Source organism: Onychostruthus taczanowskii, unplaced genomic scaffold (genome assembly GCF_017590055.1).
Source record: "Onychostruthus taczanowskii isolate IOZ18803 unplaced genomic scaffold, ASM1759005v1 scaffold60, whole genome shotgun sequence".
Taxonomy (NCBI): domain Eukaryota; kingdom Metazoa; phylum Chordata; class Aves; order Passeriformes; family Passeridae; genus Onychostruthus; species Onychostruthus taczanowskii.
The window spans coordinates 5,082,152-5,106,366 of record NW_024503680.1 but is presented as its reverse complement, the minus strand read 5'-3'; the positions used below and the strand labels follow the sequence as shown (position 1 = coordinate 5,106,366).

At 49.7% G+C, this 24,215-nt stretch overlaps 1 protein-coding gene across 4 annotated transcripts; it reads right to left on the bottom strand.

Moving 5' to 3' along the window:
- Positions 1-3,211: 3,211 nt before the first annotated feature.
- Positions 3,212-22,233, bottom strand: NCOA5 (nuclear receptor coactivator 5). Of its 4 annotated transcripts, none has more exons than XM_041419200.1 (10): positions 22,119-22,216; positions 19,028-19,214; positions 18,427-18,534; positions 14,431-14,497; positions 10,674-11,042; positions 10,331-10,422; positions 10,087-10,213; positions 7,831-8,030; positions 5,563-5,886; positions 3,212-5,154 (listed from the first exon to the last, which is right to left on the bottom strand). In XM_041419200.1, exons 2-10 carry the CDS (start codon positions 19,188-19,190, stop codon positions 4,499-4,501), a joined length of 2,106 nt encoding a protein of 701 aa, XP_041275134.1. In that variant the 5' UTR covers positions 19,191-19,214; positions 22,119-22,216; the 3' UTR covers positions 3,212-4,498. The 4 variants fall into 4 exon arrangements, with proteins under 4 accessions (XP_041275134.1, XP_041275136.1, XP_041275137.1 ...); XM_041419202.1 differs by lacking the exon at positions 22,119-22,216 and adding an exon at positions 21,867-21,997; XM_041419203.1 differs by lacking the exons at positions 18,427-18,534; positions 19,028-19,214 and having other exon boundaries at positions 22,119-22,233.
- Between the last annotated feature and the right edge of the window lie 1,982 nt (positions 22,234-24,215).

The window sequence follows — 24,215 nt, the reverse complement described above, 5'->3', positions numbered from 1 at the left end:
GAGCGGGTGCTGCTACAGCATCCCCGCGGGTGTCCATCCAGGCAGCAGCTGCCTCCTGCCTGGCACAGGCAGCCCTGACTGCTCCCAGCTCCCTGCCCACCCGACCCCCTGCCAGCCTTGGCTCCTGCCTCCCTGAGAACAGGAAACCCCCCCTGCACCGGCCACTCCAGCCCCTGCTCCCTTTCAGAGCTCCTCTACTCCAGGTCCAGGCCAAAGCTATTTGGGGATGCTTGGATAAAAAGCAGTGGGTTTTTTGATGTTGGATTTTATTTTTTTTTTGTTGTAAGATACTACTTGGACACACTCCTAGACCAAAACCAAGCCCCAGCTGCACATCTGTGCCTGCTCATACCTTGCTCCTACATTTCCATCACTCCCGAAGTGCCTCCTTTCTCTCCAGGAGCAGTCCCAGTCACAGCCAGACTTTCTGCCAGGGTAGCTCGGCGCCTGTGTGGCTGCAGGTCTGTGTCACAGACACTGCTGTGGAAGCTGCTCCCACAGGCATGGGCAGCTCAGCATTTACAGGGGGACTGTCAGGCTGGGCTGAGACCTGGCTTCAGCACAGGAGCTCAGGGCTGACGAGTGGTGCAGATGCACAGGGTAGCACTTTCTGGTCCAGCTGCTGTCTCGGCAGCCCAGGAGCTGTGAGAAGAGCAGGTAGGGGTCTGCAAGTGAAAAGTTCCTTTAGTTTTGGGAAGGGCAGCCCATGGGAATCAGCATTTGCCAGTGTCTAGCTGCTCTACCCCTTGGAGCTGGCCCTATACCACCACACACAAGCTTGTGGGCTGTTTCCAGCCTCCCAAAATTATTTGAGGCACTTCAGCAGCAGCGGGGGAGGCACAGCAGCCTGCCCACACAGCTCATGTGTTAGCACCATGTTGTTGGGCCTCGAGCACTTGCCAGCTGCTCTGCCTCTTCACAAGATGCCACTCGCTCCCTGCAGTTGCCCTCTAATTGCAGCTTGGCTGCTGCCCCCGTGCTGCTGGGCCTGGGGCAGCGAGCAGGGTCCCCTCCTGCCCTGGCACATGGCACAGGGCAGAGGGCAGGGACAGGTTATGCACAGCCTCTGCTGAGCCTGCAGACAGCACCCACCCTCCCAGCGCCAGGTGAGAGGCTCCTCCATTGGCTGCAGGTACAGGGCAGCCAGGAATTTGCAGAGCAGCGGTGAGAGCAGCCAGGGCACACTTCTGACAGGTTTGCTTCATCCCCCCAGCATCACCAGTGGATCCCATTCCCCTCAGCATCACTTCCACCCTGACGGCAAAGCCACGGTCCCGGCTCCCCCAGGGAGCAGGAGGGCCATTCCTTTCCATCACTACTGCTGAAAAAAGGCATTCTCCTTCCCCTTCCTTCAGCAAGAGCAGGGGCACAGCTCTGGACAGTCAGGGCTGCTCCCACACCCCTGCCAGGCAGTTTGGCTGTGGCAAGACAGGAGCTGGATTGCACAGCGTGTCCCCTCGCTGTCGGCTGGAGAGGGCCAGTTTTAGCAGACAGCACTGCATGTTAGTTTACAAACCCAGCCCTGCACGTTTGGCCTCTGTGAGTGTTCAGTTTCCCCATGGAGCACCCTTCTGCCGCTCCACCGTGGTGAAGACAGTGTCCTCCTCTGGTACACATGCAAGTTCCTCCTTGGCACATGCGCAGACACGGTCCGGTTTTTGTTCCAGACAGGAAGGTCTTGACCCCCCAGTTTGTTTTACAGGCAGGCTGCTGCTGGAGCAGCACTGAGCAGCACAACCCACGGGAGGGTGGGCTGGAGCGTGGCCACAGCCGGCAGGAGTGTTCGGCCAGCACACAGCGCTGGTGGCACGTGCTCCAGTCCCTGCTGCAAGAGGGCCAAGCAGTCCTGGCCCCTGAGAGGCAGTGGGCAGCTCAGGTCACTGTGGAGGGCAGCTCAGGTTGCTGTGGCCACCACACAACGCAGGCAGCAAGCCACAGGGCAGCAGGGACAGGAAGCACAGGCAGCATCCAGCCTGGGCAGATGCTGGTCGGTGGCCGGACGAGAAGGACAAGAGACTGCACAAAGGCAAGAGTTGCACTAGAAGAGTCAAGACCCTCCTCTGTGTAGCAGGACTAAAAACTAGCAGAAAGACTGAAAGGTCTGAGATCTGCTGGTTACAACACTTTCTGTGCTACATGTGCAATATATTTGTTATGAATGTTATCACAAAGTCGGTTCATTCAATACTCTTTTAATCACTGTAGCTAGATGTTCTCTGTCCATTCAAGTGACTTTTATTCGAGTGCAATATTTCAATAGACATGTAGTGACCTAGAATGCTTTGTGTTTTAGAGAATCTGTGTGCAGAGCAATGCAATTAAGTTTAAAACCTTGTAAATAAAACAGGTTGCAAACCAAAAAAAAAAAAAACCCCAATAGGCTTGCATTTAATTTCTGTGTGTGTTTCAGTGTTGTGCATTAGGCCGCCTCGGTGCAGACCCCATGTTCTCTGTGCAGGTGTTCATGGAGGAGTGGCTCCTCAGCTGTTGAATGCTCCCTGTTACTGCTTTACTGCTTTACCTGTATTCATTTTTCTAGACTCCTGTCTGCACAAAATGCAATAAATGATTTTATTACACCCTTCACTACTTGCACGGGAACTTTTCACTTGCTTCCAGGTCTCCACGCTATTTTGCACCATTTCAATAACATGGAGCAAGCCCTGACAGGGTGCAGATTGCAGAGGAAGCAAAGCATAAGGAGAGGAACAGCCTCTCCAAAGGGATGCAGTTCCCACATTTCACCTCACAAAGATTTCAGGTCCCCCCACCAAATGATCTACCTGGCTGCAGGATTGTAGAGGTAGGGAAAGGGACCTAACAGGAGGAGAGACAGCAGACAGACACACTGCTGTCCAGACTCAGCCTGTGGGGTGACGTAGCACGAAGCCATGGGACACCAGTGCTGAAGGCACAGGGACTGGCAGCCCTGACCTCACGCTGGCTTGTGGCACTGACCTGGACCTGTCCCCTCCCACCACCTGTCACCAGAGAGGTTCTGGACTCCTCACACTGGCTGTGCCACACCACATCTGCCTGAGGCCACCCCAGTGCTGTGCAAGAGTCAGGACCTGTGAGGTCCACACACATTCTGCTCAGCATCCAGTGTGAAGCTTCCACACAGCTTAAGTGGGAGAGGAGAGTAACAGCAAACAGTGAAAAGATGTATTCTGAGAGTACTCAAGTGTCAAAAAATGCAACAAGAAACTTTTCTGACTTTTATTAGAAAGTAATGTCCTTTTGTTAACAGCACAGAGATAAAAGAAATGCTACAACACAAACCACCTGGGACAAAGAAAATCCTCTGCTTCAATCCACTGCTTTCTTAGTATCTCACAGTTCCCTGCAGGAAGTCCACAGACTGCAAGAAGGCCATGATGGGGAAGGACCACACAGCTAAGTGATGTTTTGTGTTCTGGTATCAAAGTATGTTCCCAGTAAAAACACGGTGAGAAATCACTGCCTGATTTACCACTGCACTGTCTGCTGCAGCCACCAAAGTGTTGAAAAAACGTTTAAAATTATGGTATGAACATCTTGGCACTGCCTCTCCTCCTCAGATGGACCAAACATCCATCAATAGCAACAGGTCTGATGGAGCAGCACTGCCCCCAACAGCTGGTGACAGGCGTTCCCAGGGAGAGCCAGCAGCTCATCAGTGTGGCTGCAGCTAACAACGTGCCAAACACTGTAAGAAAAGGAAATTTACACATCAAATTTGCCAGGTTGATCTTAACACTGATTACTCACTGTAGGAAAATTGACAGACCGTTTGAAATCTCTGCCTTGGCTGGAAGTTCTTGTGTTGCAGATGTGTGCTCAGCCCACAGCTGCCAGTCTCTGTGAGTGGTCAGGAACACCGGCCTCTCTGCCTGGACAAGGCAGGCCAGCTGTGGACAGACTGCACAGTCCTGGTTACTGAGCAGTGGTCAGGCATGTGCTTCATGATTTTGGCTGCCAGCACTATCACTGGACTTTCCAAATGGCTTATATGCTATTAAAAAAAAAAAAAAAAATCCAAAGAAAATAGTGCCCATTCCACACTGGTGGGTGTCCAAGGCTCGTCAGTTTGCTGCTCTGTTCAGTCCCCTAATTCATCAAAACTGATGATCCAAAACTACACTGAGACCAATCAGTGAGCCCAGACTGCACCTCAATGGGAAGGTGCACCAGGTGCTGGGAATAAGGAAAATGCAGTAGGACTGATGCTGTGGCAGCTTCTGGGATGGGACAAGACAACCAATGATCCAACACAGTTCAGCACATCGTGCCTTGGAGAAAACTGAGCATTCTGCTCCAAACATTGCTAACCAGACCAAGGAGAGGGAGGGCAGCGCCAGCAACCGTTGGCAGCAATGCTGCAGGGGGTATGCTCTCGCCAGAGTGGAGAGGACATGCATGTCCAGGGCATCTGTCCCCGGTCAAGGATGGGAGAATTCTTTAACAGCTATAAGTATGGAATGGCAAAGGGAAGGGGAATGGGTCCAACAGCTGAGCTCTAATAGTGTCGCTGGTAGGCACCCATCGGTTGCTGGGCTGAGGACCCCGCTCGCCCCTGGGCCACGGTTTGGCTCACAAGGTGGGAGAGTGCAGGACCACTCTGGATAAGGGTGTCCAAGGCTTTCTGTACACTGGGGTTGTCAAAGTTGATACCAGAAGACACCGGCCTTTGGGCGGGCACGCTGCCAGGCGCAGGGAGGCGGGTTTGGTGCTGACCATAGAGCGGCTGAGGCTGTGGAGGAGCTCCAGGTCTGGGACCTGCGTTTCTCGAAGGGCCCGGGAGGGTAGGAAGCTGCGTGTTTGGAGTCTGCAATCTCTGCTGAGCCTGGTTTAAATTTCCAGCATTGATTTGTGCTGGCCGGGGCTGCCCGCTGGCCAGGTTAGCAAAGTTCTGGTTGGGAGTGCTGCCCGCAGAGCCCGCGGAGGCCGCAGGACCGCTGTTTGCCACAGCGGCCGCCGCCGCCGCCGCCCCGCTGTTGAAGAGACTGAGGATTTTTGCTTGAAGCTCCTGCTGAGGAGTAGAAGAGGACACTGGAACAGAAGGAGTAGAGACCAGAGGCTGTGAACTCTGATGAGCCTGAGAACTTGGAAGGTTGGACTGACTACCCAGTGATGATCCTGAAGGTGCCCCCAAAGATTGTCTTGACATGGGTGCTGGGAAAGAAAGGAAAGGTGGTTAAAGCTCTGCAAATGGTCTTGAAGGGACACCTAAAGAAAACTAATGAAACAGCTACCAAAGACACTGGATCAGTAAACATCTACCCTCAGATCACAGCTGCACAGCTCTGGGAACCCAAACCACTCTAGAGAACTGAGCGTAGCAGCCCAACCAGTTATGGCAGTCCTGCTGCAGCCCTAAGAGAATTCAGCATAAAAGGTCTTCCACATGAATACTCTAAATTGTCTCACGGCATGCAACAACACATCCATCTCAGTAAAATGAGGTACTACATGAGGATATTATGCTCCCAAACTCCTCTGCAGTCCCAAGACTCTTTTCCTGTTCCAGCCCTGAGGACCACAAACCACGCAGGAAAATCTGTCTGGGGCTGTGGGACTTACCCTGCAGAGATTCAGTGCTGCCCCGCAGCAACCGTTCCTTCCGGTCTCTCAGGTAATTAATGACTTTATCTATCTCCTCAGCAGTCACATAGCGATTGTCTGCCAGCAGGTTCAAGAGAGTTTGGATCCCGGGAGGGTGACCTCCTCTGACACCCTCCTCCATGGGGGGTGGGCGCTCCCGCTCCTGCAGAATAGCTTCGTCTGCCATCTTGGCAGCCTGCCGGGCGATCTCCTCCCGCTCCTTCTCCCGGGACTCTGTCTTGTAGCGCTCGTAATTCCTTGCCACCAGCACCATGGCATCAGCCTGGGGCATGTTGCGGTGCTCTGCACAAAGGAAGAAATGCTCCGAGTGACCCAAAGTGACTCTGCTGGAGGTGCTGTTCATGTGCCTGCCAGCACAGCCCAGTCAGCAGCAGGCACTGCTCAGGGAGTGTCAGTGCAGACTTGGGAACTTCCCAGGCACACGGGAACAATTACATTTTCAAAGCCAACAGAAGGCCCACAGCTATCAGCCAGCAAGGCCAGCCTTTCCTTCCACAGCTGAGGGCTCAGCCCAGAAATGTCCTTCTTGTCTCTCACCTGTTAAAAGGAAAGCAGCTCCCTCTACCTCTCACATAAATCCTCAGTTCTCCGAGATGAGATGGACCCAGTAATTTTACTGCTAAACCCTGGGACAGATCCAAAACTTGCCCTCTGAAGGCTGTATGCTTCCCAGAGGAGGACAGCCATGGGAATATGTTTGTTTCTGTGCTGCCAGTGCCTTAACATCTCATGTGCCCATGCAGCTGGGGAGGGAGCTGCACTGGCTCAGTGTCACATGGCTGCCCACATTCACCACTCTTGAGGCAACAAGCAGCAATCAAAATTCTTCTGTAATAAAGTGAGTAATGGGCAATTTCAATGGTGGGTTTTGAGGTCATTATTTCCAACTCCCACATGAACAGTCACCTGAACACAGAGTTAATCTGGGAGATCAAAAGAGCCTTTACCTTCCCAAAAGTACCCAAAGCTTTGGGCAGGATCATTTTAACACCTGCAGAACATCAAATCCTGCAAGCCTTTTCCTCCTAACAGAAAACTTGTGTTCATTTGAACATTAGGCTTTGCACAAACTGTGAAAGAGTTCCCTGAAACAAACATGCATGCAAAGGTGGCCAGGAGCAGTTGAAGGGACCATCTCTAATCTCTGGAATGAGCTGTGGATGAGCTTATGACTGGGGCTCCCATCTCGTCTGATACACCAGCAGATCCAGTGAAGAAAAGAAGCTTTGGCCTCCTGCCAAAGGTTTAACAGGAGTTAAACCAAAGAAGTTGAGAAATAAACCCAAGGGTAGCGGGAAGCCCAGTGACAGTGTGTGTGAGCTGTGTGTCTGCAGGAAATGAGGGAGCTCTCCTATCACATCTGCATCTGATGCTAAAAGCGACTGGGCTTCTCCAGTCAGTGAGCACACACCAAGCACTGTGCACTCAGAGGTTTCCTCTCCCAGATGAACTCACAGAACATTACTTGGGAACACAGTAAAGGAGAAATAACCTTTGAAAGCTCAGCCGTGGTCAAACCAGTCACCTGTGTTGACAGATTTCATGAACATTACATGTTGCTATGATCAGAGCAACAGCTACTTTCCCTAATCACATTTTGACAAGGCATTTTTAGTACCTACACCCACCCTCATGCAACAACCAAGTCACACCTTGTGATGGAAAGTGATGTGACAAGTGTAAAGGTGCTAAGAAGGTGGAGCCTGTATACCCAAACACTTTGTAGATCTATCTTTTCATAACACTTTGTAGTTTTATCTTTTTATAACTCTTCCCAGTTTCATTATCAAATCTCTACCATTACCACATCCTTACTAAATCACATTTGATTTTAAAATCTGTCCTTTAATTTGCTGCATTCCCAACATGCTCTTTCTGAGAGCAACAAGTGGTAGAGTGAGGTTGGGCTGGTATTACTCATAGATCTCCCAGAGCAGTGCAGCTCTGGGGTCCATGACTTGCCCCAACACAGCAAAGGCTGGCAGTGTTAGGAGCCAAGAACACAGATGAGATTCCCTCTTGGCAGGAATTAGACATTCCTTTTGACAAGGGGCAAACAGGATATTATGGAAGCTTTTAAATAATGATATTCACATTTATGACAAGGTGTCAAGTCATTTATGACTACTTATGTGACAGCAAGGATGCACTTTGCTCTATGTGGTTCTGCCTGAAAGAAAGATTCAGTGTGACCACACAATTCCCAGCCTACTGAGACCTTAGTACCTTGTGGGGTGCCAAACATGATGTTAACAGTGCAAGAACGGTGAACTTGATGCTGCTGGGTGATGACAATGGCGAAAGGAGACCCTCCCCTGCTCACATCGTCCAGGGCTTGTGTCAGTGACATCTCTGTGTTGAGGAAGATCAGGTCCACCACCATGCCCAGGTCCCGCACCTTCCGCCCCACGGACTCTGCGTACTCCCTACCACAAAGCAAAGGCAGCATTTAACAAATCAGTCACACACAGACAGAAACCTTGGCACTGCACCCTCTCCACCATCCCAGATTCGCTATTCTGATTACTTGCCCAGCTTCATGACGTTTACCAGGACACTACTAAAGCAATCCCATTATAGCAATATAAAAGCCCTTATTCTGATCTGAATCAGTCATTTCAGTTCAACCAAAATAAATTACAAATCAAGCCTTAGCTGAGCTGAGAAACAGTGTTTGCAAAGGGATTTACACTATTACAAATTTGTTTACACATAAATGTGTTTCAACTGAATTCATTAGGGGAAGGAATTTCCACCAGCAGAGGTCCAAGGGGTACAGAGCAGAGGAGCCAACCTACAGAACTCATTTACTCCTGCTTTGCTCAGTATCTCAGCTGTTCACATGTGCCTCATTCCCTATTGGCCTTCTCTTTTCTACTAGCTGCTTTCTGCCCTAACCCACTGCCAAAACAGCACCTCTGGATCCACTGCTCCCGTACACCCTGTCCTACAGACTTCCCCATTGAGGCACAAAACACAGCTCACAAAGCTGAGCTTGAATCGCCAGGGTTTTTTTTTAGGCTTACTTTACTTAGAACCAAACCTGCAATACTGACTGCACAAAAAGTCTGACAAATTCACTCTGTGTGCACCCACACCTCAAGAAAGAGGGTAATTTTATTGTCTTTGGAGGTGAAGTCTGTAATGGTGATTAAAACTGTCTCCCCTTTAACCATCTTTTTAAGAGCTTTGAAGTCAAATTACTGTATCTAAGGCATTCAGGAGTCATCTTTCAACAGGTCTATAGCGGGTGACATCAGTACTATATATATATATATATATATATATATATATATATACACATACATATATATATATATACAGTACAGCTTCAATACAAGATTTATGAACAGCTCCAGCTCTTAAGGTTTGTAGCCATTACAGACCAAAATGATTAAATGATTCTTGGGATACTAAGCTGACCCTCTGGCACAAAAAAAAATAAATTCTTGGGTCAAGCACAATAACTTGTGGTCTATTAGAATATCTTCCAAAGAATTTTAGCCACCAGGGGATAAAGGATCTAAAATTTCCTCTCAAGATTTGTTCCAATAGGTAATCAACTCCATCAGAAGTTTATTTCTAGTTTCACTGCTTCTCCTGTTTCCACTTCCTGCTCCATTTTCTACCAGCAGATAAGGCAAGTGCCAGCTGTCTCTTTCTGCCCCACATGTACAGCAAAGTTAAAGAAAAGCAACTTTTGATCTTTTTTCTGAGGGGTGAAGGAGACAGAGCTTTAACTTTCCCCCAACAAACATTTTTCTCAGATTACAAGCCAGGTCTGTGATTTATTTACATATTTACTATTCTTTAGTATATTTAATTGTAAAGATACAGACATGAGACTGGTGACATTGTTAAAGCCCTCTACTGCTGTACCAGGTGTACTTCCTGTTCCCAACAGAGTGCCTGCGCTGTGAACTCAGGAAGTGCTCAGCCAGCCATAGGAGATCACCCTGGTTACTGCTTGTACCTGCTTTTGATACCATCCCTGACTACCTTTGGCAGTGATTTTGTGTTTCTTGCACATTGGAATAATGGCAATGAGTGGTGTCTGCCCTAGGAACCGATCCAGCAGGAGCTCTGAACTAACACCCCCAATCCACACTGACCCCTGCTCTGTACTGTCACCTGGCTGGCACATATTCCTAAGTTCCATATCATGCTACCCATGAAAAACAAGCACAGGCCCCTACAACCTGTAGTTGGTAATTATAGACTTATATGAAGAGTAGGTATAAAAGTATCAGAAGGTACTGCAATAGATTACATCGGGGAAATACAAGCAAAGCACAAGATACATTTCCTCATCTCATCAGCATATATTCCCAGAAGAAAAACGGGAGCTGTAGCTTCCTGGGGACTCTAAACCCACACTCCTCAAGAGCAGCCTCTAAGACAAAGAGCCTCAAGGCAGGACCAAGTTTAAATCCATTCTCTTCTACCATGCAATAATAAAACCGATTGTAACTATTTTCTTACTTTGTCTGTTTATTCACCACTATCACAGAACAATCCACGGGTCTCTCTGCATCAAAACGCCTCTTGATTTCCTCATAGTACTGACGGTACAGCTCCTCCCGGCGCCGCTCCTCGCGCTTCAGGCGGTCTGAAACAAGCCACAGGGACAGGACGAGTGACACCCTTCAGACCTGCTCAGAGGGGCACAGAGCAGCACAACTGTGGCACCGTGGCACCCCTCCTTTGAAGTGGTGCAGGTACTCACCCTCTGGCTCCTTGTAGCGGTCGTAGTAGGAGTCGTCCTTGCGCCGGTAGTAGTCGTCAAGGCGCAGGTAACGGTCGTAAGATTCGTCTCGTCTGCAACATTCAGAAGCAGCAATGGTTTCCTGCAGCACCACCTCAGGCAGCGACTTTGGCCAAAGCATCACACCCAGACCTCCCCCAAGTTTAATTTCTGAGGTACCCATCTGCTCCTCACAAGACAAAGATCAGCACCCAACTGTCCCCAGCCAAGGGTGATTTCCTTAAACACCTGACGCCACTCAAACAATTGCGTTAGAAATGCCATAAAAACATCACTTTGGCAAATAGGATCTTGGAGAGTTTACCTGTACAAAGGGTCCCGAGGGTCTCTCATATCCCGTGGATCCCTCACATCTCGTGCACTTCTCATATCCCGTGGATCCCTGTATCGATCATACAGTGGCTCCCGTGGGTCCCGTGGCTCACGAAGATCTCTAACATCACGTGGGTCCCTCAAGTCCCTTGGATCCCTGATATCCCGTGGGTCTCGCAGGTCCCGTGGGTCCCTGTGGTCTCTGGCATCACGCATGTCTCTAGCTCGAATGTCTCGAGCGTCTCTAGCATCTCGCCCGTTCCTGCCATCCCTGCCATCTCGGGGGTCTCTCCGTGGGCTCCCCCGAAGAGGGGAGCGGTCGCGCCTGGCATCTCGGCCATCCCCGTAGGCGTATTGCTCTCTGAGGAAAACACCAGGGAAATTCCATTAGCCTGCTAACAGCACGAGTACAGTCACCCTTACATCTCTTACCTGAGGTGCCAAAGTCACCTTTCATAGCAGCTGAATCCTCCCTCTTACCCCACAACAACAAACATTGACCAAAAGTCATATTTTGAAGCAGTCTGGAGAAGGTTCTCAATTCTAATATTCAGCACAGCCAAACAAGACCCAGAAAGCTCCTTAATGGAGACTAAGTGTAGAGCACCTGTGGGTGAAGTGAACAGGCACTTCAGAAACCACCATTTTAAGGTCTCTGATCTCCAGCATCAGCCACAGATGATCTATCAATCGTGTTTGGCAAATTCTTTGACAGAATTTAAGGTGATGTAGGCCAATACCCACATATATGCAATAGCCAGGAGTGTTCAAGGGATCCATTAAATTTGCTCGTCAATGACAGCAGAACACCTGAAGTAATGTTATTGGCATATGATTAAAAAAGGAGCAGCTTGTGAGGAAAGACATTGCAGGTTCCATGTTGTGGTTGGGTTTGTGCAGCTGACAGAAAGCAAAGACAGCTATGGCCTTCTCCTGGATTTGAGGGACAGTTTCTGTAGAAAGCCAGTCTTATGCTTATAATGCCCTGGTTAAAAGGATACTAAACCCAACCAGCACTGCATCCTTTGTGGCCACAAAAGGCTTCTCTGTTGGATCTGAATGATCCATCTCATTCAGACTTTATACTGCAGTCTTCAGAGGCAAGGAAGAATAATGTTCCAGTCTTCATCTTTTCCCATAGCAATAGGATTTTTCCAGGTTGTATTCTGTTTTCCAGAGAAGACTATAACTTCACTGTAGTCAAAACAAAGCATTAAAAAAAAAATCTTGCAGAGAAACGTTGGAGCTTCATGTGTTCGGACTGTTTTTTCCCCCCAAATAGTGACAACCATCAGGAAAAAAACCCCAGCTTTTTGAATCTTTATTTCCCATACTTGACATGACTTTTACAGTCCTCAAACAGCCTAATCTAGTTTATGAAAGATAAGCAGAACCATAAGTCTGCATCCACTGCAGTGCAGTCACATAGAGATCACCTGGAGAGAACGAGTCAGATGAGCCCAAGTTTGGTGTCAGGCAGAGTGACAGGAATGAGATGGAAGAGCAGTCTGTGCATGGATTTTGGTGTCAGACACCCAGCTGTGCTGGGAACACATAAGAGTGCTGGCGTTCTCTGTTTGCATGTCAGATACAAATCAGATTTTGGGACAAAATAGAGATGCCACGAAGAGCACACATAGCCTCATCCTCTAAGTGACATAATGAATTTGCAGACAGCCACGTGTAAACTCCTTCAGCTTCTTGGACATATAAATCCACTTTTTGTTTGTGATCTGCATTGAAACCACATCCTGCGAGAGACACATCATAGCCCCCTTCCCGCAAAACCTACAATGAATGATGGCGGAAGCTCAGGGGAATCTCCTGACTTGCTCTAATGGATACTGAGTAACTGATCTTTCCATAGCTGTGAGACCATTTAGCAAAACAACCAGATGCAGGGGAATTGTTTGGCATATGACATTTATTCCAGCTGGAGTGGAGGTGACCAGAACAGGCCACATTCATTATCCGCAGAGACAAATAGATCCGGAATGAACAACGCACAACTGCGACAGAGATGTGGTACAGGTACCCTCAGCTCTTGTGCCCATGTGGCTGCCCTGCTCGAGGGAGACAGAAGCACAAAGGCACAGCTCCCACACCTCAGTCACCGTGGTCTGGCTCCTGAAGCATCAGCACCACCGCCTGCATCTGCCTGGGACTTGGCCCTGCTGGCTCAGCACCGCTGTGTGTGGCGCAGCGTGCGGCTCTGCAGCGCTGGCAGCGGCAGCTGCTGTTCCCAGGCCACAGCGTGGTCCAGAGCCCACTGATCACAGCCATGCCCAGGACTTGATGACTGTGACCCCAATGCCACATGTGCCCACAGTGCTGCTTGGGACCTGGTGCTAACCACATGTGACGGCCATGGTGTAGTGCCAGCTGAAATCCAGTGCATGTCACAGTGGCACCAAAGCCTCTGGCTGCTGTTCAGTCATGTCCAGTGCTCCTTAGGACTGCAGCACAGGCACCTGCTCTTGTACACATGCAGGATGACATAGTTTGAAATGCCCATGGCATCAGTGCCTGTGCTTGTCCCTCTGCAGTGCAGTCCAAGGATCAGTGCTCATGGTACAGACGCCTGCCCCTCACCCCAGCAGTGCTGCAGCACAGGTGGCACTGAGGCCAAAGATGAGCCATCAGTGCCTGCTGCTCACATACGCCCAGGGTCCTACCATCAGCACCGAGCACAGCCCAGGCCAAAGACTTGCTGCATCTGCCACAGGAATCCCAGCACTTCTTGGGCCTGATGCCCACATGATGTGTCTGCAAGCACATTTGGCCCTATGAAGGATTAAGTGCAGTGCAAAAAATCCTAGATGGTGCCAAGAATTGCAGCTACTCATTCTCTGCCTTTTTTTTTTAATGGTGTAGATATCTTGCTAGTTGCACTTTTCCCTCATTTTTGGTAATTTAACAATTCAAGCTAGTAAAGCACACTAGACGTGGCACCTCAATTACCTTCAAGTCCAACAAGTCCCATGCTTTTTCATGGGAGGCTTTACAGCAGAGGCACACAGGCTGTTGTACCAAACAACACTGCAGCATGTCTTTGTGCGCTTCCTAGTGATGCTGTGGAAAGGAAACTGAAGTCATCTTCCTGTGACAGGCCGTATCTTTTCCCCCTGCCTGTGGCTGCCTACACAAAGGAGGTGAAAGAGGTGAAGGTGCTGTGCCCACTGCAGGGTGGGAAGCCAGGAGAAGCTGGAGAATACAATGGTGACTGCACAGGGGGGCTGGCTCCAGGCTCTGATAACACAACCACATGGGCAGACAGGACCGTGCAAGAGACATTCGCTCTGTCTTGTGTTTTGCTCAAGCACTCTTTTCCAGTCTCATGGCAGCGTTGGAAGCTTTCAGCATCAGAAGAGGCAAGATCCCAAGATCCTCTCCACTAGAAACACTGCAGCCTCTTGGCATTCTCTAGATATGTCTTGGCTTCTCTGATCCTTGGAGGCAGGAGCAAACATCAAGTGTATTCTTCCTCCCAAGTCTCTTACAGCCTGTGCTGCAAAACTGAATGCTGGGCTGCAGTAATGGCAGCAGACACAAGGTTTCCCTCGTGCCTCCCAAGGTGCACAAGCCTAAAGGGCTCTCAGAGGTGGAGCAGACACTTTCCTGCTGGAGCATCACTGTTTGACTGGGGAGGTGGCAGTAGGGAAGAGACACAGACATTTAGCACAGGCCGCTGGGCTCATGCCCCAAAGGCCTGAACTCCTAGTATAACTCACTGCTTCCAGGTACTTTACCTTCGTGTGGGACTGGACCTTGATGAAGCCTTATTCATATTTCTTCTTTCCACTGCTTTATTAATATCTGTAAAGAATAATCAACCCATCTGTTCAATGCTATGAAACAAAAAAAAGATCATCAGCACAATTCAAATGAAAGCAACTTAAGCTCAACAACATCCAGATGGTGCAAGGAAATCCATTCAGCAGAGAGACATTGTCACTTTGACAATTTTTTATTAAGTTTAGAGAGTACAACATAATGAAAATTTCATGGATTTCTTTGACTTCAAAATAGGGTGGACAGCTTGGGTGAAGTTTTAACCCTGCATGTTCAGGCCTACATCCAGACTCTTCCTTCCATAAGAGAACCTCTTTCTTCTGCAGTCTATGAGCGAGCAGAAAGCGACTCATGGACTCTAGGAGAAAAAGCAGAGTCTGCAAACCTCCGAGAAAGGAATGATGGCCAGCACAGTCTTAAGTTCACAGCCAGTCCTGTTCAACGGAGCATGCCGACACCCTTGTTGGCAATAATCCAAGGGCTCTCAAAGGGGCATGTGCAACTGCCTTCCAAGAGACTGCTGCAGTGTTAAGGCACACGGCCCCCAGCACTGAGAAACGGATCCAGGAGCCTGGAACACAGGCTCCTTAGGAAGTCAACATGGTGCATTCAAAACACCATTGTTAACGTGATGCAGACTAAGGCAACAGATCAGAAATTTGAAAACTGGTTGGCTTCTGAGAATCTCTGTGAAAAACACCATGAAGGGAAACACAAAGAAGGAAGAGAGCTGAAGAAACAGAATCTTGTCCTCAACCCACAAAAGTGAAGTTGCCCAGAACTGGCAGGGACCCACACTGTTCTCAAAGCCTCCCGTGACAGCTGAGATGAAATAATGCACTGGAGGGGGGCAAGAGCAAACAGCAATGTGACTTTGGACATTTTACTGAGAACCTTTTAAGGAAACAACCCAAATCTAGGCCCTATCTGCTCCCCCAGAATCCATCAACAATTAACATTTCTGATGAGTTATTTGCATTAACCATTTTCAAAGCCCTTGCATGAGAATATAAACATGTTGTGATGTCTTTAGGCAGACTCAGCCTTAATATCTTCTGTAACATCCCAAACTATCCTTCATTATTTTCAAGATTAAAACTGTAATTAAGGGATCAAGTACAATTTTTATTCTTGATGTCAATCAAGCAGCATGTTGCCTCTCAGATGGGGCAGAGAAGCAAGTGCAATCTGAACATTAACTACAACTGCAGCATTACACCACTCACAGGACCCCAAAGCACCTCCCCAGGACCAAATACAGCTGCAGGGTCTACTGTTACAAACTACATTGGAAGGACATTTATTCTCTAAGTAATTTTACTAGTAAAGATATGAAAACACTACTGTGCATTTGTGGAAATACTTTGTATAATGCTACAGTGGAGTTAAACTCTCCCAAAACTTTTTACCTTGCTGTGTTATTAATGATTGTATTTAATACTCAGACTGCATAACTGAAGTAACTGTTCTCCTTGCATTCATTTTTTAGTTGATAATTTTGCCCCTTAAAGTCAAGTGTTATCTTTAAGCAAGACACTAGCTGCTTTCTTTGGTTTAAGATTATTTTTATTTTCTGTTTTAAGATGCCATTGAAGAAACCTATTATGATTTTACACTCGGTAACACATTTCTTTCAAATAAAAAAAAGTATTTAGATCTCCACAAAAATATTTTACTAGAAGAAAAAAAAAAACTTTGACAGGGATCCTTCTCTTGTGCAAAACAAACACATTTAGTAACATTTTATTTAATGCCAACAGCATTTACAAGTTAAGTATTTGAACACTGACAAAACTTCGGGGAAAAAAAGCCCAAACAAAAAGTCTTCTGTCCTGTAGGATTTTGAGATGACAGGGCCACTGTAATCACACAGTGTAAGCTTCTGAACAAACACAGGTGACAGGAGTTTCTGGAATCCATCTATCTCAAGTGCAGCAGTGGCACTGAACTAGTGCTTATCTTTTAGCAAAGCATCTAATTCCAATTTAAAAGTCTTCAGAGCACAGAAACCATCACAGATCAAATAAATTACTCCAGAAGCCAATTACTCTGCTGTTAGAGAAAAGTCTTTATTCACATTTAAGGCACTGTCACACATATGCCTACTACACTAAAACTTCCTGACCCCCAGGTTTTTCTGTAACACAGAGATCACATCACTCCTTTCTCTTGAGATTTTTCCTTGGGTTTGTTCTTGAATTCTAAACCTGTCAGGTTTTTTCAAGGCTTTTCCAATTCAGCATTATCCTTTTTGAACCAGGCATACCAAAACTGAGCACTCTTCCAGCAGCAAAATCCCACAGGTACCAAAACCTCCCTACTTGCACACCTGTGTTTTGCACAGCCAAGGATGACCAAAGCACTCTGGCTGGGTGCAGACCTTCCCTGTCAGCTTCACTTAAAGCTCAGGTCTGTCTGCATCCAGGATAGGAAGTCCAGGTCCTTTCACCATCAGTGACTCAATCGTCTTTATTTCATCCTTTTTTTAAAACATGTTTTTCTCTCCAAGTCACTTATAAAAGCCCTGTATGGCCAGGACTCGGTTTTTCTAGACCACCACTCAAAGCACTGAGAAATTCCATCACGTTACACCTATTCCATTCCAGATTCACTTGAAATCCATTTAACTCTGTTGTTTTTAACTGCACTTGTTTCTTATCAAGTCAAACACAGCAATCTGTACACTAACACTGCTGCTTCCAGCCCTAGCGCCTGCAGTACCATAAGAGTAACTAAGACAGGATTTATTTTGATGGACACGAATCAACTGCCTTCTCATCAGTGTCAGGTGAAAGAATCCCTTTGTTCCCAGGCTCTGATGCCAGGCTCATTCCATTTACCCTGCCTATTGGCTCACCTGCAGCACTCCACCAGCTCCCTGGAAACTCCCTAGTTTTCCAAGGCTTGTGGAAAAACACCAGTAACAGACTAGGCAGGTCAGTAGTTCACTGAGCCTCACTGACGTTAATTCTTTTGAGAGCTCTAGATTTGGTAGCTGCCGTTTTACCTTTTTGGTTTTTCTACTGAAATGGAAATTACATTAAACACATCTCCTGCCTCTTCAAAAACAAACAGCAGAAACATTAACTGGTCTTCTGAGTTAGAAATTTTATCATTGCCAGTCAGTAACCCTTAGCTTCTAAACCAGCCAAAGTTGCTCCTGTTTAAGCCTCTACACTTGGATAATGCTCGACACCATTTCTTGTATCGTTCTACCCTTCTTGTCTATTTGCCTTCATTTCCATCTTCAGGCTCCTATTTGTTACTGCACATACACCTTCCCACAGGTTACTATTTATTCCTCCTGTCATTCTTTTTAAAGTCACACTGTTTTTCTTCAAATTATCATAGGCTTACTTTGAAAGTAATTTTTTTCTTGCATTTAAAAGATTACTCGTGGATTTCTAACCATTCATGGCCATTTAAGTCTGCTCCCAGCACATTTAGCAGAATTATCTTCATCTTTATGAAAATATCCTTTTTAAAGCACCCAGTATTTATAGCACTGCTTAAAGGCTGGCTCCACTTGTGCAAAAATCCCAGCTAAGTTTACTTAGCCAACCAGCCACTAAGCACTGTGACCAATTCCTTTGAGCATGTCAAGATGAAGCCCAGTTTTGGTTTACAAACGTTATTAAACCCTGCGCTGGACGTTCAGTGATCCCTTTCCAGGGCTCACTTGCTGCACAGTTTCTTCTCTGTTCTCAAGGCTAACAGAGCTTTCCAAACACTAACACATAAAAATTCAGGGTAAGACGCAGGCAGCAAGGTGAGCCACACTGCAGGTGAAGCACACAACAGGAACTCAGGAGGCAAACACATTCTGTTTAAATTGATTGAGACTAAGGCCGGACAAGTGTCACACTGTGACCTTTGAGGAGGGCTTTAAAACAACAGCACCCTTTCTCCCGAACGCATGCTGGGGTCAGGAGAGCGAGGAGCATTTTCCTTACCTAATCTATACCCTTTATAAAGGCGACCCTTCTCACCGTCCAGAGCGGCCTGGACATCTTCTAGACGGTCATACTGCACGAACCCATAGCCATGGTACATGCTGAGGGCTGCAAGAGTTAACAGCAGGGCAAGACCGGTTACAACCGCGGACAGTGCTGACCCACACCCGGCCATCGCTAACCCCACCAGCTGCACTCTACCCAGAAACCACTACGCAAGCTTCCCGGGAAAATCAAATCCACCAGGAGAAAGTGCAGAGCTCAAAGACTCTGATCAAGTTCCTTGTGACAAGGCAGTGACCAAAATTCAGCCTGTGAAGTGACCAAGATTTGATTTAGAGGCTGTGAAAGAGTATTGTGACATCACACCGCAACCCTAACAGCTAAAACATAGCTGATATATTTGCATTACATTTGAGCTGTACTGAAGGAATCTCTTTTCCTGACAAAATGCAGGCAGAGAAAATTATCATTAAAAGGTCACTATTTAGGAACAACATTGGTCACTCCTGTCATCATCATCAAATAGCATTTGACAAGCATGAAGCAATATTTCTCCCTGAAATCCCTGCCACAAAAAGGCATAAGATAATATACTAACCCCTGATTTTGCCATATTTTGAAAATATCTCTTCCATTTCTTCACGAGTCATGTGGTCTGTGGGCAAATTGCCGACAAAAAGTCTTCTCTCTAAATCCTGAGGATTGGTGCTGTTAGTGAAGTCGCTCTGTTTGATGCTATTGCTCTTGCGTCCTCGAGCCATTTTGCTTTCGTTCCAAATCCAACTCTTCGCAAAAAAAAAAAAATGGCCATGCATATAATTTCAATCCATGACATCAAAATTAAACTGGAACAAGATTAAACTTAACAGCTTTGCAGACTAGAAGCCAACTGGGTCTGCTTGACGCAAACTTCGCTCCAGAGAAATCTTAATACGAGGGACACAGAGGTCGGGCAAAATCACTCACTGCAGCATTCTGGCTGAGCTTTTCTGTAATACTGAAAGGTAGCAAACCTAATTATTTTGCAGATAGGTTTTAACGGTTTGACTCCAAACTAAGATACAAATAAAACTAATTTTCCACTAAATCTCCTTAACTTTAAGCTTTTCAACATGCCCATTGTTGTCACATCTAGTTCTTCAATCCACTGATAAGAAATACTGAAATTTATGCGACATTTTAATAAGCTGAAAGGAAACACTCATTGCAACATTGCATAACAGCACCCAAATATTCCAGCAGGGCTTGGAACGAGGCATAAGGAAATAGTGCTGAAATACTCCTAAGTGACCACACCTGATCACTGCACTACATGTGAAATCTCAGCTTTCCAATCCCAGAAAGCACAGGTCCTTATCTGCATCTCTGTTAGAAGCACAGCCTTGTCCCCATGGAGATGTCAGCTCCCACAGCAGGCGGGTCCACAGCTGGGAATTCAACCCCCCCCAGGTAAATGCTGCACCCTTCCTCACCTCTCCCATGCAGAAAAAGCACATTCCCTTAGCCCACACCCCTGCACACAGCTGGAGCAGTCAGCAACATTCACTGCACAAACTCACCCAAACAAATAAAAAAAAACACCCCAGCAAAAAAAATAACATAACAAACACTGCCAAGCTAACAAAAAACACCATCCCCAGGATTCACACTTTCTGGTTTAAAATTCACCATTAGATAAAGCTTAAAGAAATTAATAACACTGAAGCTTTCAAGGTGAACTTAAAAGTTTGAGAATTATTTAATAAAGTTGCTCTACTTCCTAAACATTCACCTACAGGAATGCAGGATGGGATTTTCTGTTTGTTACATGCAAGAAGCTTGGAAAAAGAAAGATGATGAAATTGAGTGTATCAACAGAAACTTCTCTTTTTAATCATGCAATGCCTACAACCAAGATACTCCCTAACAGTAGCCTGGAGTAAATACAATTTCAAAGTCCTCTCTAAATAAATAAATCAAATGTCAAAATAGGTAAGTCGACTCTATATGAATATTTCGCAACATTTAACTGACATGAAAAATACATCTACTCCACATCTGACACAAAAAATGTATTTATTTATCCTTTAAAGATCAATCAACTTCACATTTGCATCACTCTTGCCCCTTTTTAGGAAACCCTGCAGAGAACACTTCCCTATCTAATCAACTTTTTTTAATTAACTGCCAGATCTGGGGTGAGGAAAACAAAACCCAACACCCAAAACAAAATCCAACAAAATTAATCTCCTCTATCATATTTGCCCCAATCCCCCTGCAAGTTTGTCCATGCACATACACAGAGTTTTATCTTCCTCAAGAGAAGTACCAAATCCCTTTTTTTTTTTTACACAAATGCACTATCCACTATCGCAGCTCAAGTTCTCATCAGTTGAGGGTCGAGAAACTTTCAAAATTCCCTCAAAATGAATAAGAGGCAATAAAACATGGAAGGCACCATCCAGCCCAAGTTCCCATTCAGAGCAGGATGCAGTGCACAGGCACACAGGGCAAACAGGTGTCAAACAGGCCTGTGGCTGCTGGCAGGACATCTCACTTTCAGGATAAAAAGCTGTAAGAAGGAAGCTGTGTTCCTTAGGGGTGGGGACAGCAGGGGGTGTCTGAGGAAGAGGCTGCAAGAACTTTCCACGTTAAGAAAAACAGAGCTATTTTCCCACTTCAAAACAATCAGTAAATCAGAACTCTCATCTAAGATAATTCACTGCCTCTTATCATTTACCACGCAGCACATTACATAGTTAAGGGCCATTTAGTGATCATAAGACCAGAATAATTGAATGTTGTCCCACCTCTGGGCACTCTACATCATGTGAACACCTAAGTGCCACATTAAGCCTTGTTGTACAGGCAGCCAGAGAGGCACCGGCAGAGTTTAAAGGTGCCAATTCCCCGTGCAGTAACTGCGGGTCCTACCACAGTACAGCCCGCAGCACCTCACGAGCCAACAAATCCTCTGGAAATTAATTAAAGCCACATCTCTCTAAAAAATCTTATATTTAAAACCAGACTTGTTTATTAACAGCGCTACAGCTTCAAGGAAGCAAGACTGCTGGAGCGGGATATTGCCACTCATTTGCCACAAGCGAAACACGACACAAGTCCCCGTGAAGTTCTGGGGCAGAGCAGAAGCAGCGGGCACGGGAGGCAGAGGCGCCGGGGAGCGGGGAGCTTCCCTCGGAGCGGAGCCGCGCTCTCCCGAAAGGGCCCTCGGGGGCAGCGCTGGCACGGCCCGTCCCGGCCCCCCGCACCTGGGCACCCGCGGGGCCGCCCACTCGGTAACCCGGGCAGCGCCTCCGCCTTCCTCCCGCCGGCAGAACGCGCCCCGCCCCGCCCGGGCCCCGCTCGCCGCGGGCCCGCCGCAGCTCCCGGGGCAGCGGGGAGGGACCCCCGGCCGGAGCTTCACCGGCGGCCGCCGCTCCCGCCCCTGCTTCCCCTACCTCCGTCCGGGCCTGGGCGCTGCCAGCGCCGCTCAAGCCGCACACCGGCTGCTGCGGGGGTGCGGAGCAGCCCCATCCAATCCCGGTGATCCCGCGCTGCCCGGACGCGAGGCGGAGGCGCGGCCCGCCCGCAGGCCGCGAGGCACGCCCGGCCCGGCCTCAGCCGAGCGCCGGGAGGGACCGGGCCCTCTGCGGGGCTCGCTGCCGTAACCTGTCGCTCGGGCGCTCCGCGTACCGGACCCGCAGACTCACCGCCGCTCCCGGCCCGGACCCGGTGCCCCGTCAGGCCGCCGCCGCCAGGACAAAGGCGCCACCCGCCACTACCGCACGGCGCCGTCGCAAAGAGGAGGAGGGGGAAGCACGGTCGCTATGGCGACGTAGCGCGCTTTCCGGCGCGGCAGCGTACCGCCATGCCTGCCGAGGCAAAGGCCGCTTGCCCCGGCTCCCGGCACATCCCGCGGTACGGCCCCGCAGGGCAGGCCGGGAGTTGTAGTGCCGAGGAGGCCAGGCCGCCGCTGGGTGGCGCTATCGGACCTCGCGCGGGGGAGGCGGCAGAATCGGGATCAGACTGGGACAGGGACCGGGATCAGACTGGGACCGGGACCGGGGTCAGGCTGCGACAGGGACTGGGATCGGGATCAGGATCAGACTGGGACAGGGACCGGGATCAGACTGGGACAGGGACCGGGGTCAGGCTGGGACAGGGACCGGGGTCAGACTGCGACAGGGACTGGGATCGGGATCAGGATCAGACTGGGACAGGGGATCGGGATCGGGATCAGACTAGGACAGGGACCGGGATCAGACTGGGACAGGGACCGGGACCGGGGTCAGACTGGGACAGGGGATCGGGATTGGGGTCAGACAGGGACCGGGACCGGGGTCAGACAGTGACAGGGACCGGGGTCGGGATCAGACTGCTGTTGAGACAGGAGTACGGGTCGGGGTCAGACGGGGACCGGATGGGGCTTTGGAAAGGGACCGGGACCGGTGTCAGGATCGGGACCTGGGGATCAGAGCAGGACAGATTGTGAGAGTGGGGCCGCGATCGGGATCAGACCGAGACCAGAACCGGAGTCGGGATCAGACTGGGACCGAAGTCGGGATCGGTCCAGACGCAGGGCCAGGATCGGAGTGTCGCTGCCCCGTTCCAGGGGTGGCGTCCCCGTGCTGCGCCCGTAGCCCCGGCACCGCCCCGAGCAGCAGCTGCCCCGGTACTCTGCCCCGCTGTGCGGGGAGCGGGACCGGGGCTCTCGTAGGGGCTCCCGCCTGAGCTGCCCCTGCCGCCCGGGAGCACCGGGCCCCGCTGCCGCCCGGGACCGGGAGCAAGGGGCGCTCACAGCCCGCGGCCACAGGAGACCCTGCTCAAGCAGTGCCCGTCGCCGCGGGGATTTCCCAGGCCAGGCCCACGGGAGTCGGGGCCAGAAATCCCCTTCTCTCCGCAGCCGCCCCCTTTGCCCTCGAGATTCCCCAGGGACCCTTCGTGCTCCCGGGTGAGTCAGTTCTGGGAAGTGACATTGGGCCGGGGAATCCAGAGCGCTCGGTTCCCAGTTCTCGCTGCCCGCGGCGAGCACGCTGCCCTTCTCCCCGGGAGCAGCTGTGACCTGGCCGATGGTGGCCAGCAGCCTCCGGCTGGGGCCGAGGTCGTGACCGTGACCGGGCAGGAGGCTGCTGCGGTGTGTCCGCTCCGGCATCGCGGCAGTGTGGCGGCAGTGCCATAAGTGACCGGGGCACCGAGGTGACCGGGGCACCGAGGGGCGCTGGGGAGCCACCGTTCGCTGCGCAGCCACCGCAGTGCCAAGGGAAGTGCCGGGAACGTCTCCGGAGCGGGCAGGGATCCTGGAAGTTCCCTGGGGGGTGGCTGGGAACCACTTTGGGGAACTGAGACGAAGGTACAGCGACGGCACAGCACTGTTGCCCCTTCCCCTTTCAAGACTGACGTCTTTGCGGGGACACTCCGCACAGGCCAGGGCTCTTGGCGGCCCTGGGGGGCTCTCCAGGGCTGCAGCCAGAGGGGCTCTCCCAGACCACAGTCGGGGGGCCCTCCAGGTCGACAGCTCAGGGGCTCTTAAAGGCTAAATAAGAAAAAAACCCAAAAAACCTCTCTGAGTTGCTGTTGGAAAGAAGAAGTGAAAGCTGGAGCTCCTTGCGGGGGGGCTGCACGGGCGCTCCCCTCCCATTCCCACGGACCCCGGCCGACCCCTGCCCCTTCCCCTGCCCCTGCCCCTTCCCCTGCTCCTGCCTGCTGCCGTGGCTCCGGGCCGGGGGTTCCCGGGCGGGCAGCGCGGGGCTCGGGGGAGCGGCGGGGAGCGGTCCGCAGCCGGGGCCGGCGGGGAAGCCCCGGACAGG